General features: G+C 41.9%; 2 protein-coding genes across 2 annotated transcripts; one reads left to right on the top strand and one right to left on the bottom strand.

Moving 5' to 3' along the window:
- Window positions 1-3531: 3531 nt before the first annotated feature.
- On the bottom strand, window positions 3532-7691 carry zic2a (zic family member 2 (odd-paired homolog, Drosophila), a). The gene is made up of 3 exons (XM_085435661.1): window positions 6087-7691; window positions 4738-4901; window positions 3532-4544 (listed from the first exon to the last, which is right to left on the bottom strand). The coding sequence occupies exons 1-3, from the start codon at window positions 7057-7059 to the stop codon at window positions 4350-4352; spliced, it is 1332 nt and encodes a 443-aa protein (XP_085291787.1). The 5' UTR covers window positions 7060-7691; the 3' UTR covers window positions 3532-4349.
- A 4159-nt stretch (window positions 7692-11850) lies between these two features.
- Window positions 11851-17362, top strand: zic5 (Zic family zinc finger 5). The gene is made up of 2 exons (XM_085435662.1): window positions 11851-13069; window positions 14389-17362. Exons 1-2 carry the CDS (start codon window positions 12028-12030, stop codon window positions 14826-14828), a joined length of 1482 nt encoding a protein of 493 aa, XP_085291788.1. The 5' UTR covers window positions 11851-12027; the 3' UTR covers window positions 14829-17362.
- The last annotated feature ends 205 nt before the right edge of the window (window positions 17363-17567 follow it).

The raw sequence follows: 17567 nt of genomic DNA on the forward strand, positions 1-17567 counted from the left end.
GTGACAGAGCGGCTATAAATAACACGCGCAGGCGAACAGACGCGTTCATTAGAACGGTTCAAATTCAATTAAAGGATGTGACGTTTTTGCTTTAAAACTTTTCTGACCAAACATGCTCACCGACCGAAGAGCGCTCATGTTATTTCTACTGAGAACGGCCCGTTTGGGAAGTAGCCTGCCTGCATCGTGATATGACATTTCTTTCAACGCCAACTAAAACAGCAGAATTCACAGATTTGGTAACGAAGCAGGGCAGAAGAAAAGAAAAGCAGGCTCATATATATATATATATATATATATATATATATATATATATATATATATATATATCGGTCAGTGTGGAAAAAAAAACCTCACTAATCCACCCACTGCCCCTCAGTGCTCCGCATCAGTACCGCGTTCATAATGTGCATCGTGACGTTTGATATCTCAAAGTAAACCGGATCCGTTTTATTTACCCTCACGCTGGCTGCCTGTCTGATCAGGGGAAGGTAAAACAGGTGTAGCTCTGTCCGTAGCCTTCGCTACAAATAGGCTACATGGACAAAATGCTCGACATTAAACTAAAACAAACAAAAAAACAAGCAAGCAAAGGGTGCCATGAATATGAATTATGAATGACAAAGAGCAATAATTTATGCTGTGGTAATAACCGATGGGCCTGCTGTTACTTTAATTTTTTTTTTATTTCTTTTTTCCCCCCCACAAGACCTCTAACCAGAAATAAACACACACACACAGCCACACGTGTTACAATAAAGCACCTTCACGTACATATTTATACTGGCTGAAAGCAAACCGTGGACACTTAGAGTGTATGAGAGAGAGAGAGAGAGAGAGAGAGAGAGAGAGAGAGAGAGAGAGAGAGAGAGAGAGAGAGAGCTCCTGAAATCACCAACGAACGACGCGTCTCATGTGTTGCTGTGGTTGCAAACCCAACAAACTACAGCAGCTCAGGACACGCGCGTTACGACTTGGTTTAATTCCCAGGAGGCCCACGGTCCCATCCAGAGCTGCCTCCCTCTGTTACTCAAACTTCAAACCAGCTCCAGTCAGCAGATTCCCTTTTAGCTCACATCTTGAACTGCAACTCCGGTGCAGCTGAATTTAGATATTCTCGAGTCAAACGCTGTACCTAATAGTTGTTTGCCGTAAACACGTCCCTAATTATGACCGAGGACATCATTCACAATTCCCTAACTGAGTGTAATACTATCCCCATTCTCCCTGAGAAATGACAAATAAAGTTGGGTGCAATAGTATCCTAAGTAGCATAATAAAGGCGAAAAATACACTTGTCATTTTTTTTCCTATTTCGTTATCTACTGTATTCTATAAATGCGCAATACGCTGTCTGTTAAAGAAGCCATTATTTAAAGTAGCCTATAATGTGAGTGAAACCTGTTGTTTCCAAGCTGATTTTATTTTACTGACATGTTGGTCGCAAAGGCGACGATGGTCTAGCAATCAGGGTGCTGATTGCGTCTCAGTAGCAGTTTAAAATCCAATTTGTATTCTCCATCTCGGAAATTAAACATCACCCCCAAATAGTCGTCCAATTTTTATTTATTTATTTTAATTTTTGCATTTTTTTAATGCATATTAACAGGTTTCACCTCTGCTGTCCGCATATAGTCTGACCGCAAAAGTGACACTTTGTCAAAGTCAAAGTAAACCTTTTTGTCATCTCTGTTATATACAGTACAGTAAGTATAAAGAGAGACGAGACGACGCATAACACGTTGTGGAGTGAAACATCACAAGACTTTAACAGACCTATATGTAAGGGCCCTAGTGAGGCAAGTCGAGTGTGCCTTTACAGTATACACTACAGTATTATCCTAACAGAACACAATGTAGCCTACAAAGAGATGTGAGAAGGAAAAAAAACCCGCTTCCTTCTCTGCGGATCAATATCAGCACAGCAGGAGCCGAACAGGAACCGACATCGACACACTGTGTGGAGCTGACCTTTCCCACTCCCCACAGGTCATACCTTCCTCATGCGAGGAGGTCACCGGGCCAGCCACTAAAAAGGCCATTAGGAGGTGATTTCAAGTGCTAAATACTGTGAAAAAAAATCCACAACTAATAATTCTTTCGTCCATCTCTGCCACAATGATAAAACAGCACCAAACTCAAGTTTGCGCTCTTGATTGGCACATAATCCAAGTATGTGAGGCGGAAAGGAGTCTAACAAAACTCAGATGTATTAAAGAATTGTAAAAGTGAGAGAGACAAAGAGAGAGAGAGGGGGGGGGGAATAAAAACATATTTTTATAAGGTTCTAACAGCTTTTAGTTAATATTGTCTGGTCGTAATCAGCCTGACTTCCCGGAGGATCCACAATCTTTTCATTAACCACATCACTCCGAGAGCCAAGAAATGTGAGCACTAACTCAGTGTTTGCTAACAGCTCAAGAAGACAGAGTGCCACTTGCTGCTACAGCGGTCTGGAAAAGATAACGAGTCCCACTTCGCGTTTTTCTTTGCTCAACATCCATGAAGCACGACTCATGTAAAAATAATGACAGCAGCTCGTTCTGGTAAGCATGCGCAATACAGCAGAGGCCGGCGTCTCTCAAAGCGTCACGCCACTAGACAAGCACTTGTCGTGGCCTCAGACGGTGACATTTAGCCCTTGGGGTGTAAACAGGCTGCAAGGTGACACTGATATTAATCTGAGTCGTTAAGTTTAACAGCAGCAACACAAACCTTCACATCCGAGCACTAAAAACCATCTATATTAATAGCAGGACTACGGGAAACACATGGTCATCCCCAAGAACAGGCTGAAACCAGAGCACCAAGATGAGCTCCCAGAAAACAACTAAAGCTGTGTCAAGTTCAAGTTCACGGCTGCTTCACGGCTGCACTAAACTCCTGTCCAGTGAAATGTCCAGCGTGGGGGGAGGGAGGGTGGGTTATATTTACAGTTTCTATTTTCAAATAAAAATCCCCGCACCTGGTTTGGGAATTTTTTTTAAAAGGGATAAGACAATGATGTACGGAGAAGAAAAGCTTTTGCTCCCCCCACACGCCTGCGCGAACCGAACAGCTTTCGCACGCATTTTGTTGCGTTCACGTGCGCAGAAGTTAAATTGCGTAGTTTGCTTTGTTTTCCTCTTTAATTAAAATAAAACTAATGTACGAATTGAATCATTCTTTTTAAAAAAGTTAGAAATTAAATTCATTATTTCAAATAGTTTGGCTTTCAGAAAATTCAGACTGTGTGCGCACACAGGCCACTTTTAATTCCGGGACTTCTTATTTATCTCCACAGCCCCATTGTCTTAAGGGCCTGACAGCATGATTTCCACGATGCCTTTTCCTCACCGAAAAGAAAAGAGTTGACAGCATGGACATTTAGAGGGGAGATAATGACTAGTTTAGAAAAAGAAAAAAAAAATTTGGTGAAGTCATAAAACTTCTCTGACCCATTCCAAACCAGACTAAATCCCAAACTGCGTGTAACTCACTACAAACTGCACCAAGCACCCAGCAGCGTAAAAAGGAGGAAAGGCAAAAGGGTATTTAGCACTTGCAACACCTTTTATTATATTTGTATGCAGTAAAATTCTTATCACAATAAGGAAGAAAACACCTCTTAAAACTTTGAACAAAAGCACATAACGAAACAACTGCCCATGTTTAGCTCGTAATTGTACATATTTATAGTAAAGAAACATTCTTTATAAATACTGTTTCATCTGTAGCAAGTAAATACCATAATTTAATTACAAATGGATAAATATGGCAGCTGATATTTACAAAAGGAAGGGTGTAGTTACAGGAAAGAAAAAAAATCGAACGGCACAACGTTTATTGTCCTCACAATCTTCCAGATAGTGTTTCACAATTCCAATTTGCAAAGCACAAAACATCACAAGTTAAGCCCAGCAAACTAAAATATACATTCACAAGCATAATATTGTGGTCTGTTTGAGTTAAATGTTAACTTTGGCACTCTTTCCAGTTTATAGATGTTTAGTATAGTACAATCAATTTGCCTTAGGATCACAATATTCAACATTATAGTACAATTTTATTGTAATGTGTGCACTAAAAGGTCCAGTTAAGAGAAATAGCTACCATTGAAGGAACATCAACACACCAAAGACAGACGAACTATCACAACCAAATGGAATTTGGGCTTTTAGTGATTATTTACATTATATGAAATACACCTCAAATATTATACATATTTTTCCTCTGTTGGTAATCATCATCTTCCCTGGTAAATCCAAAATAATAAGATTAAAAAATAAAGAAGTGTTCGTGTGCCTCCTGTGTGCACATGTCCCAAAACTCAGTGAAACGAGTGTGTGTTGCTTCATTTCAGCGTAGTCCTAAACATACCATTCACTGAAATTGGAGGACAGGCCACTGTGGTTGGTGGTGTTGTGCACAGCTGAGGCTGGGGAAAGGGTGGTGTTGCTTTGAGTCTCCGTGGTGGGTGACACCAGCCCTGGAGGTGTGGATGATTCGTAACCAGAGCTGGCTGCTGGTGATGAGTCTGACGCTGGTGGAGAGGATTCGTGGACCTAAAAAAAAAAAGAAATAAGAAAAAAGAAAAGAAAAAAATACATATTTATTTTCTGATTTACACGTTAAACAAAAAAAAACAAAAAAATAACACACCATAAATTCTAAAAACCACCTGGTATTAGACTGTACAAAAATATTTAAAAAAAAAATAGAAGAACACACACACACTTCCCTCAACGCCTTACTTACCTTCATGTGTTTTCGTAGAGAGCTGGGATGTGTGTAAGACTTGTCGCACATTTTGCAGAGATATGGCTTGTCCGACGTGTGAACGTGCATGTGTTTCTTTCGGTCGCTGCTGTTTGCAAATCTTCTGTCGCATCCCTCAAACTCACACTGGAACGGTTTCTCTCCTGCAAGAAAGAAATAAAGAAAAGAAAAGATGTTTTTGAGACTGCCTCAGGCTGAAGTGTGTAACAACAAGAGCTTGTGCAGAACCAGTCTGTTGTAAAAGTTGAGTGCAGAGTATTGCTGATGCCATCCATTTAAAAAAAATGTAAATAAAACGCAGGGTTAAAAGCAACACGTTTAGCCGTAACAATTGTGACAAAGTTTCAAGCGTCTTTTAAAACGAAGTGGGGGTGCTGCAACGTCTTATTTAGCCTAAATAATGCGCATAGTGATTGGAAGGGGGTGGGAGAAAGACGACGAGGCCGTCCTCAGTAGGCCTGCAGAAGGCATATCATTTGCCGGGAGACAATAAAAATCTAATTAGCACGTGGCCAATTTCATGGCACGGCACCGTAATGTATTTCCTAGAAAATAAGTCAAAATGTGAGAGGCTGGTAATGGCCCTGTCTAGCACCTCAACACATATGAGAGAGGCGCATGGGAAAACAAAAGGCATTCCTGGCAGCATTGCTGCTACTGTGCTCGGCTAAATCTACACACAACCCCCGAGCAAACACCAAGTGCAAATCGTTTCAGAGCTAAATACAAATATTTAATAAGGACACAAGGAGAAAAACCTATATGGAAAAGGGTGGGTGGGGTTGAGGAGACGCGAAATACACACATACATACACGCAGAGTATCATGAATGAGCTGATGTGATTTTACTACGAGGCTGGCTGCTCTAGGACGCACGCAACGCGCTCTCTCTATTCCCTTTGACCCATTTCTAAAGTTTAGCCTGAACAATAAAGCTCCCAGAGAGCCAACTAAACTGCTTTCTGTGCGTTTTTAAAGCACCAGAAGAAGAGTTCGAACGGGCCCAGAGTAGCCGTGTAACGAAGAAATGAAGTATCCCCACCATTTTAAACGCATTTGTTCTCTCTTCTCTTCTCCCCCCCCCCTCCCCCTCTCCCTCTCTGCCCTGGATGTGATCCTGGAATACTACTTTAGCAGCCTAAAATACCCGCTGGTAATTAGATCTTAATGTGTGTTTGTCTTGGCAAGACACGCATTTACAACAGCGAAATAAATCCTCGGGTACGCTCGGTGACAGCACCCACACCGGGCTTACTATTTAAATAAAACAATTTTATATCAAATAAAGCTTGCGCGATCGTTATTATTTGCATTATTATTTTAATTACCTGTATGCGTCCTCTTGTGTATCTTCAAGTTTTCCGACCGTGCGAAGACCTTCCCGCAGCCAGGGAAGGGGCAGGGGAAAGGCTTTTCTCCAGTGTGCACCCGAATGTGGTTGACCAGTTTGTATTTTGCCTTGAACGGTTTGCTCTCCCGGGAGCAATCCTCCCAGAAGCAGATGTGGTTGGTCTGCTCCGGACCACCGACGTGCTCCACTGAGACGTGAGTGACCAACTCGTGCATGGTGCTAAAAGTTTTATTGCAACACTTTTTGGGGTTGCTGAGCTGCTCGGGGTCGATCCACTTGCAGATGAGCTCCTGCTTGATGCACTGTTGCCTCATGTAACGGAAAAAGGCACCGGGGTGGTGGTGGGCTGCCATGTTCATCCCCATGTTCATATTCATGGAGCCGTACTGGTTGTGGAGCTGCGCGGCCGAATACGGGTCGGTCCTCGGACTGGAAACCTGGTGGTATTGGTCGGAGCGTCCGAAAACTTCGCCGGGTAGTCCAAGCCTCATTTGCCCATTCAGGACGTTCGGGGATCCGTGGGACCCATGCTGGTCGTGGATCCCGGGGAACAGAATGTGGCCTTGAGTGTCTGTGTGGGAGTGATGAAGGGATCCCGCCGTGGGGCCAAAAATAGTGTGTTGGCTACTCGCCGGAGAGGATTCTCCGAAGCCGCGACTACGAAAGAGAAAGTCCCTGGTGGAGTTGAAAGGGGAGCTTGCATACGAGGTGACATGGGCGGCGTGAGCCCCCAGAGCCGCTGCGGGGTAGCCCGGCGCCTGGGTGGTGAAGGCAGAGCTCTGTCCTGGGGAGAGATCATGGTTCAGCTTAAACGCACCCATGTGTGCAGAGTCAACAAAGCTATTTTGTGCCAAACTCAAGTCTCTCTCCTGCATCTCGCTGGCTGAGTGATGCCTGGCAAACGAGCCCACTCCGAGTCCTGGGAACTGGTGACCAGCATCCAGTAGCATTATGTCTTCAAAGCGATTTCTTTTTTTTTTTTTTTAAATATAAAACACCAGCACAGAGCTCGAAGCTACAGCAAATTAGTAAAAGAAGAAGACGGAAAAATCAAATCTCGGTGCTGGCACGCGACGATTGAACTTCCAGCCTTGGAAACAACATATCAGGCGTGTTTCACAGCGCTGCTCCGCTCAAGAGTTGAAAAAAAGAAAAGAAAAGAAAAGAAAAATGTAAAAAATAAAAAATAAATAAAAGAGGGAATCTCGGCTTATCGAACACTGAATTTACTTCTAGTTTACTTGTGACTTAAAAATCCAAGAGTTTCCTCGTGTCCTCTTCTCTTGACTACGGCAGTTTTTTTGTTTTGTTTTGGTTTTTTTTGCGTTAAAATTGACTCGAAGAATTAAATAATTATCGTACTAGGTGCCTTCTGCATACAGCAGAGAGACAGTAGCTGGGGCATCTCAAAAAACGCCGTTCCCAAACGCGCACGTATTTATTTCTCTGGCTTTGCCCGTGTTTATCGCGGAGGGTCCCTGTTTCTCCGTGGACTGGCTCTACCTCCTCTTCCGCCCCCTTTAACTGGAGAGCGTTCATTCATTCCTCGCAGTCTCATTGGCCGCCGCGCCTCATCAATCCCAGGTGCCCCTCCAATAGCAGGTAGCGCTTTGGCGACTTAATAGCGCAACGCCATTTTCCACTAATAATTACCGCCTACTTTTAGGAGAAGATTTGGGAGGTGTGCGGGCGAAAGGATCACGACAAGAGAGAGGAGAGCTGTTTTTGTTGTTTATATTCTGAGGGAAGTTGTAGTATGAAGGATACAAACACAGCATTTGATGAGAAATAGTGAAGATTGTAAAAAGTAAGAGTTGACATAATGGATTAAGGTATTGATTAGGTAGTTTTGTAGATGTGACGTAAGTGGTCTGTGTTTTACTGTATCCCTGTTTTTAAAAAGCGCTGATGTTGTATTTAATTTACAGAAACTGACATCAAAAATAAATTGTCAATTAACCACAACGCTATACAGTCATATCATCTCAGTAAAGGCAAAAAAAACCCATCTATCCATCCTTACCAGAAAAAAATAAATAAAGTTTGAGTCACTTAATTCATGACAGCTGAAAAAGCATGTGTGGCTCCATATGGAGTCCAGTGGTTTTCCACTGGTTGTACAACCACAACTGGGCCTTTAGTGGTTCTCCAGGTCTCACCCGGGCAGCCGTCAGTGGTGGCTGACGGTTTCTTTAGTGGTTGTATATGTCGCTAGTTCTGCTTCGTTGGTGGTTCTCACTTTACCACACCAATTAAGTTACATGTTACAGCGGTGAACTGGGCTAAGGTGAAAGTTAACCCTTAGTGACCTATAAGGTAGAGGTTGTGTTGAACTGTCAGTGACGCATTTTCGGCCATAAAGTAGGATGTGTTGATAGTGACATATGGTGTGTTTTTGTAAGAAAAAAAGTCGATTTTTTTGCCCCACGTTAGCACAGTAATGTCTACATTGGATTTCTTGTTCTTCTTTCATTTTCCCCCTTTTTGGTGTCCCACGCAGCCAGACAGATAGAAGTCAAATACTCCAAAATACTTCTGTGAATTATTTACTGACACCTTCCCACAACAAACACACACTGAATCTGTAGCCACATAAATACACAGGCCGTGCACCAAAGCTGCTTATTCACATGCAAGTCAAAGGAAGTTTACTTACATTTTCACCCCCCAAAAAAATCCCACAAGCTCTGCGGTTCCGTCACACAACAGAGCTTTCTGCCTGTCTCAGCTTCTCCGGTGCACTCTAGACGACAAATAATGGTGAAGACCAGGGAAACGTTTTAAAAACTTTTTTTTTTATTGTGTCTCCTAGCTCTGAGTGGGACAGGCTGAGCGTTGTATGCCATTCTTCCAAGTCTATTTCAACTCGCACCACAGGAAACGCAGGAGCTGATCCAAGTTCAAAGTCACGTCTGCCGACCCCTATAAGAAGTTCTTTAATTCTCTGAAGAAGAAAAAAACACACAAAAACCTTCCCCAGATAGGGGAAAGGAGAAAGAAAATTTTGAGAAAAAAAATCAATCATCAAGAGGCTGTGGGTTTTCCCTTCTGCCTGGAAAAGAAAAAGCCTCCAACCTATTCAAAATCCCCCACAGACTAGTATTTCAACAGGTTTTAGAAGTACCAATACTCACTATGCTCACACACGTAACAAATAAATCACGTGAAATATTACACACACAATCTACAGTTACAGCTGACAAAAATACAAAAAAAAAAAGAAAAGAAAAAGCCATCTGACAGGTTTATAACATTAAACCCAACAATCCCGATCGCGCAAGGGGCGCTCTGCCCGTGTGTTATAATGGATGCCAAAGGCATATTTCTCCTCTCCGTTGTCTGACAGTATCAATATGTTGACACATTGCAAGGTTACTTGTGTGGCTTGCTTGACCTTGTGTTTCATGCATGTTTGACCTCTGACCTGTTAAGACCACATATGTTGCCCTCTTGACTCCTTTTGGTAAAATAACCCTGTTTATGACAAAGCGTCTTTGTTTTAGAGGGAGCGAGAGAGAAAGAGCGAGCGAGAGAGAGAGAATAAGAGAGAGCGAGAGAGCAGTAAGACGCCCCCCTCTTCTGTCTGAGGCATCGACAGCTTTGGGTTATTTGGAAACTATAAGTAAATAAAAATTAACCCATTCCTACACCGATTCAACAAATCCCAAACTCCATTTATTTATTACTTTTTAAAATGTATTTCCTTTTTAATCATTTTATAATAGGATTTATGTTAGAAATGGGGAAACTACGTGCCAGTGACCAGGATATGTAATGTCCTTAAATTGCCACGATCAAAGCAAAATATTTATAGCCAACTAGCAACCAGTGCTTTACCACCAAAGTGAGACATTTGTTTTATGAATTTCTAAGTGTGTAAATTATATTAAACCCAATGTGCTGCTTAATGTGGTGAGCGTAAATCAGGGGCCCTTGGAGAAATCATAAACAATGCACTCACTACTCTCCTGTGTTTTATGGATTTCCAGAAGCTCTCTTTGGAGAAGGGAATAATTTATTTATTTAATAAAGAGCACAGTCGGTACACACACGTGGTCGTGGGTGGATGTTTTTGTGTGTGTGAATTTACAGTTCCCATAAAAATACATTTGACACAACAAGCGACAATAATATGGGTGCCTATAACTGCTAATCTTGAAAAGTCTCTTTCTCTCTCTCACACACACACACACACACACACACACACACACACACACACACACACACACACACACACACACACACACACACACACACACACACACATATATATATATATACTTAATGTCACTGCAGCGCCCTATTTGTACGTATGAAAGGTCTTAAAGCAAAACCTTCAGTTGCTGATTATCAAGCTCATAAATCCGTTCAGCAGGGGGGCACGTGCAACAGGACCATAACGTGTAGAGGTTTTCCTCCAACATAATGAAAATCAATTACAAAACTTCCGTGTCCGTGGGGAAGAAAAATGCACTGCTTAATAAATATTTTAGATTCTCCCTATTTTCAAAGTCGGCTTCTTTTTTGTTTAAGGTGTACAATAAAACTCCTGACACAACTAGCTGACATGCTGATTTGCGGTTTGAGGCGAGACATCACAATTCGATTGGAAAGGTGAATTAAGACATATCAGTGATGGATACACGTACTGCTGTCAGCAGGGGTTACACCGTCACGCCATAATCTGTCATATGAAGTAAACTTAAATACAGCTGAAATGTCTGCCAACCTAAGTCATAACCAATATTTTTTTTTTAAAAAGCTGGTAAAAAAAAATAAAGAGCTGGTGAAATGAACTGAGGAGAAGGGTGTAAAAATAAATACATTAAAAATAAGTGTTGCCTTTGCAGTTCGCTAAAATAAAACGAAAGGTTAGGCTCTGCTACTCTTGTCCTAGTGTGCTGCTGGACCTTAACACCTCAAGCAAAAAAAAACAAACCTGGCTTACATTTTCTATTTATAAAATTTTTATTTTTAATAATTGTAATAGTTTTTGTAGTTTTTTCCCATCTTTTGTGTGTGGTGGGTGGGGTAAGATGTGTGAACATAAATATATATTTTTTTAATCTTCAACATTAAAATTAAATGACTGCCTGTAAACACAAAGTTATTTCATATTAATCAATATATTGGGGAAATCGGTCATGTGTATATAACACTTAAACAGTTTTATGCATTACTGTTTAATTGTATTTGTGTTTTACTTTAAATTAAGATTTGCATAACTTCCACTTATCAGGAACGTGGGGCGTCCACTCTTGTATTTTGTGACAAATCTTTGTACGTATGAATAATAAAAAAAAAAAAAACAGAACTCACTTCACATTTGAATATTTGTACATATCAATACTTGAAATATTTCACAGCATCCACAAGCGCCCCCCCCCCCCCCCCCCCCCCCCCAAAAAAAAAAAAAAACAAACCCAAAAAAAACAACAAAAAATGTGGATAAACCAAAGCCGGAGTAGACTAAGGTTTGACATGTCACACAAACTGTTATTTTGGTCATCCACATGCACCAGCAGCAGTAAACACAAAGCCGCCCAAACGGATCTGCTGGTAACTTTGAGTACAACTTTTTGGAGTCAACAGCAATAAAGAGAGTGAGGGGGCGGAACCCTGCTGAGCCCCTGCGCTGAACGACAGCCAATCGCTTCGTTCTCCTAACTGCCAGTCACCGAAATCCGTCCAATACCCGCAGTGCCATTTCTAAACTGTATTCCCCACTGTGTCCTCCAACTGTTGTATGTTCTGCCAATCGCTTGAGGACAGAGTGGGAAAAGGAGCAAGCAGAGTTAGAAGCCGGACAAAAGAACTTATAGACCCCTTATATACATTTTTTCCTAATGTTTTAGAGAGCGTAGTGTGGTGGGGAAAAAACAGTTGCGGTGAGTGCGGATGGACTTGTCAGTGTAGTTATGGAACCCCCTTTAAGCAAGAGGAATCCGGCGATAAGATTAGCGGATTTGGCAGCGACTCAACCCCTTCCTCATCAGAATATGACAGGCTTCCCGGGGCTAGGGGGGCATCACCCTCTCTCCCACCATGCCCACCTCCACCCTGGGGAGCTGGGCAACGACCCCGGAGTGGCACTCACTCCATTTGGACCAGAGCACATGGCACAGACAAATGCTCTCAAACTTAGCCCATCTCAGCACATTCAGAGCCATCCCGAAGCCCAGACCGCGGCATCTTTCACTTCTGCTCAGACCACAGTTGGTTTCCCCGTGGCTCACCCCCACTCAGGCTACTCAAGCAGCAGGGACTTCATCCTCAGGAGAGAACTCTCAGCCTCTGCTATGCATGCACTTGGCGACCAGCATAGTTCCGCCTCCTCCCCTCATCACCATGGCATGTTCATCTCCCCAACAGGTGCTTATGGGCACACGGAAAGTGGGGCCCATTCACTTTTCACTGGACTTCACGACCAGGCGTCCCCAGGTGCCCACCACCATGCCCTCAACGGGCAGATGCGCCTGGGTATACCGGGGGACATCTATGGCAGGCCAGAGCACTTCGGGCACAGGCCAGAGCACTATGGACCGTCTTCTCTCCACAGCTACAACTCCATGAACCTCAGTGTGAACATCGCTTCTGCTCCTCACGGAGCCGCGGGGGCGTTTTTAAGATACATGCGGCAGCCCATAAAGCAAGAGCTAATCTGCAAATGGATCGACCAGGAGCAAAGTCAAAAAAAGCCCTGCTCTAAAACTTACAGCACCATGCACGAACTGGTTAACCACGTCACGGTGGAGCATGTCGGGGGACCGGAGCAGAGCACCCACGTCTGTTTCTGGGAGGAATGTCCACGAGAAGGAAAAGCTTTCAAAGCGAAGTACAAACTGATAAACCACATCCGAGTTCACACGGGAGAAAAGCCTTTCCCGTGTCCTTTCCCGGGATGTGGGAAAGTGTTCGCGCGATCGGAGAATCTAAAAATTCACAAGAGAACTCACACAGGTCAGTACTTCAAATTGAATAAAGAATACGCACCACAGTCTGAAAAAAACATGGCTTGGTTGCAGAGAATGAGACTATGTCTGAGGCGATCTTGTTTTACTGTTCACACTCGAAACGGACGTATGAAACGATCGTGCGTAATTGCGCCCAGAAGCGAGAAAAAAAAGACTTTTATTGATTAAAGAATTCGCGTGGTGAGTTACCGTGTTCCATTTTCTTTCTTAAATATAAACTTTTTTTTCCCTTACTCACCAAGACACTCGCAGTAGGCGTGAAAGGATTAGAGCATATGATTTGTAAAACGTGCTTACGTACCTACAGCACAGCGACAGAACACGCGTAAATGTAATTGTCTTTGGGCGTAGGATCCTTACGCAAAAGCACGGTTAATATATTGATGATGAGTGTATGCACATGGCAGATGGCATTTAAACAAAAAACACATGCTTTAGGCTTCGACAGATTTATTGGTAACCTATCGGGGGTGCAAAATATTTACAACTACCTCTCTGAGAGTGCCTTTAGAGAAAGACAGTTTGCTCTCATATTCTGTCTACTAAAGTCTGGCAGAGCTGCTGAGAGATAAAGAAAGTCAATTTTAGCCGAACAACTTCCTTAAATTGTAATGTGTGCTCTTTATGAGAGCTGTTTATGTTTTTTAAATAGACTGAAAGTCAAATTTTGACCAGTAAATAGCCCAGTTTTGGCTTTTTGCCACCAGTATAAATAGGCCTCTTCGCCTAACTGAATTATGTAAAATCCACAGGGGAAATAAATAATTCACTGAAGAAAAAACGTGGAAAACCCTTTGGAAATACTCTAACCAATTATTGTTATGAATATACAGGATGCATTAGACTTCACATTCCATTCCGGGTTTTTGTTGTTGTTTGTTTGTTGTGCGTGACAGGGTTGTATGTATCTTTGTGTGTGCGTGTGTGGGAGAAAGAGACCAGTACGGCACATATAGGTCTCCTGGTGTTTTCCGAACTGCCCCCTTTTCAACTACATACACACATCCCCTGTAAACTAGAGGGGCCTAAAGGCATGTTACACGTGTTCACGCGGGAATATAAAGTGGGTGTGGAGCAGTGGGTGTAATGGACGTTTAGTCTGCGGAGGCATACAGGCTTCTACACTGAACACTTGTATTTATTTAAGGTGGAATGCTGACAAGTTGTGGTATAATAGGTACAGAGCATTCAATTCCAGTTGTTATTCTGACTTATTAAAAAACTACAACAAAAACAAAAGCCATAAAGCTTTAACTTCGTGATGTTATCACTCGTAACAGTATCTGTGTGTTTCATTTCTTCAAGGAGAGAAACCTTTCAAGTGCGAGTTTGACGGCTGTGACCGAAAATTCGCCAACAGCAGCGACCGGAAGAAGCACTCTCACGTCCACACCAGCGACAAGCCTTACTACTGCAAAGTGCGCGGCTGTGACAAATCCTACACACACCCGAGCTCGTTGCGGAAACACATGAAAGTGCACTGCAAGTCCCCTCCGCCCCCTGCCACCAATGTCACCTATATTTCCTCCACAAACCCTCTCGGAGACCCTCTTTCGCCCACTTCTGAACCGCACAGGAACCGCTCCTCGAACCTCTCCCCTCAGGTCACCAACCTCAACGAGTGGTACGTGTGCCAGGGGAGCGGAGGGCCCAACCACCTTCACACCCCCTCCAGCGACGTGCCAACTACAGATTCAGACGACGAGGACTCTTTCAGAAATTCAGACCCGAGGACAATGCTCTGATACCTGGTATACATCCATGGGGACTTTCAAACTTGTCATCTAGTTGACCCGTTAAAGTGTGCATCTGTGTTGTTCCCCCACCCGGTTCACTTGAGATATTGATCAGTAGTGATACTGACTGTCCTAAAAAACAGCAAAATTACATTCAGTGTGGATGCAATGTAGCTTCATCAAACAAGAAAGGATTTTTTTTGTCCCCTTTAACCCAGATGACCCCTGACCTTAACCTAACATGTAAATCACAACTGTCCAACAATCAGTTTAAAACGGAGATTTGACATTGAAAGAAAGAACAAAATTTGCTTCCAATTTGAAAGAACCAAAAAAAATTTTTTTTTCTTTGAATCAGGTCGGACTAGAACTAGATTAATGTGTGTGTATTTTTTTCCACGAGATGAATGCAGGATTTAATTAACTGCATAACTCAAGACTCCACTGGTGTGCTGAAATGACATCTTTCACATCCTTTTGCAGTTAATAACTTCACTGCAATCAATCAGTGTCACATTAAAGAGAAGGTACTGCTTGTAGCTCCACAAGTAGAAATAATGAATTTTAAAAAAATCTAGAGGCTAGAGAGGAGGCCTTTTTTCTATTTCAGCTAATCTCTTTAAAATGTGGTACAAACTTTGAAAAAACTAATAAGAAAAAAAAAACAGGAGAGGAGGCAAACATCTGAGTGTCTTAAGGGTTCGCATTTACCTTATCAGATTTATACATGTGTTTGGATTGAATTTTGTAATATTTAAGAACTATTTAAGACTATATTTTATGCAAAATACACAAGTTTAACACTTGTTAAAGAGTCCAGTAAGTCCCTTGAGACCCTAAATGTCTACACTGACAGGCTTTGATCCTGTAGGATTTGTACATATGTAATTGTGCTGATGCTTGTGAATGTTGTGTAGTTTTTAATTACAAGGAAAAAAATGTTGTTTTGTACATTGTAATTTATTTGCTGGTTTCAATGTTGTACTGGAATTACAGAAACACCAAAGAATAATAATATCAGTTTTGGTGATGCATAGTACCCTGCTGATGGTTTTTGTTTTTTTGTTTTTGTTGTTTGTTTGTTTTTTTCAGATTCACCTTTTAACTTTTTGAGTTTATATTTTTTATTTGTGCTCTGTAAAAGAAGAAACATTTACTTGAATAGGCTGTGTAATGTGAAAAGTCCCTCTCCCCCCGCATGCCTTTTGTAGTGATCTGTCTTTCATATTGAGGTGCATGGTGCCATTGGATAATAATGGATGGAGAAAAAGAGAGAGAGATGAATCAGCTATGATTGTGCAGACCTTTGATGTTCAAGAATTAATTTACAATATTAAAAAAAAAATCATGCTAAAATTTAATAATAAAAACAGGACATATACAGTAAATAAGTGTCACATTATATCATTAACATGATTTAAGGGTGAGTTTGATTATAAGGGGTCATTTGTTTTGGCCTTAGAAGTTTTTATAGGAGGACTGTGCCTGTACTTCTTCTTGTTATTATTATTATTTTACGCTATGTGATTTAGCAGACGTCTTTCTAACGTGGACTACACACAGTGACTGCAAAACATCAACATCAGTCTCACCTCGAGTGAAAAAGCTGAAGCAGCTCTCTTCACCTGCCTTACTGACGTTTCTATAAAATATCCAGCTCTTCTCAGAAACAGGCCTAACGGGCCAAGGAGGCTGGTACAAACTAATCACTGAGCTAATGGGAAAACTTATAGCCCCCTGATGGCGCTACCTCTGAAAGGCGCGACGGCACAAAGCAGCCGAGGCATGAATCATTCATGGGAAAAATAAAAGATAAAAAGATATCCGACAATAAGCTGAGCCTTGTATAGAGTGTATAAAACAAGCTCCCCCTCTTATTTCCTCCATTAAAACGCGAAATCTCACTTTCAAAGAGTTGCCTGTCCAGTCTATAGAATTAAAATTGACCAACGCCAGTTCTGCACCACTTCAAAGGCTGCAGCCTCTGAGAGGAAGGCTGGCTGCTTTGACAGTCTTCATGGTGCGTTAGGATTTCTATGGCAATTGGGTAGTGAAACGCTCGCATTTGAATATGTCCGTTTAAAAGGGGAGAAAAAAAAATGCTAACTGCCACTAAATGAATTATAATCAAAGCATAGGATGTACCCTCTCCAGAAATGTGTGTGCTGTCACAAATATACCTTTGGCAGGTTGGCACCTAAATTCCAACCAGTCTGTGAGCGTATGTGTGCAACTAGATTCCTGTGATCACAACAAGAAAAATTGTTATCAACTAACACTCGCATATAAAAAAAAAAGAACAATGAGAAATGATTATGAGATTTAACTGATAATACACCTGACTTGGATCAGCCTGGGAGGATTTGGGGACTGAGGCAATAAAAGGCGCACAAGGGAATCGTCACCGGCGCGTAAAACAACATTAAATGAACCTAATTTTACAGCCAAAGAGGAAATAATAATAATAATAATCACAGCAGCACCGCAAAGCTTTAATACAAGGGCAAGTTTGTATTACACAAGCTTGATCAATTTTACAGCTGCCTTCTCAAGAAAAAAAAGAAAGAAAAATGGGGGGAGAAAAGAGAACACTTTATCTGCCGCTTCATTCAAACTATACGCACTTGTGGGCCTCTTCTTGTTTTGTGCCTCGACTTTTTTCTTTTTTATATATATAGAAGGGGTAGGGGCCAAGAGAGTAGCGTGCTCTTGTATGTCCTGTTTGGAAACAAATGCTCAATGAATGTT

This window comes from Copadichromis virginalis, linkage group LG16, assembly GCF_057382275.1.
Source record: "Copadichromis virginalis isolate Kocher_CV1m ecotype Utaka linkage group LG16, C_Virginalis_male_GT1.1, whole genome shotgun sequence".
Classification (NCBI taxonomy): Eukaryota; Metazoa; Chordata; class Actinopteri; order Cichliformes; family Cichlidae; genus Copadichromis; species Copadichromis virginalis.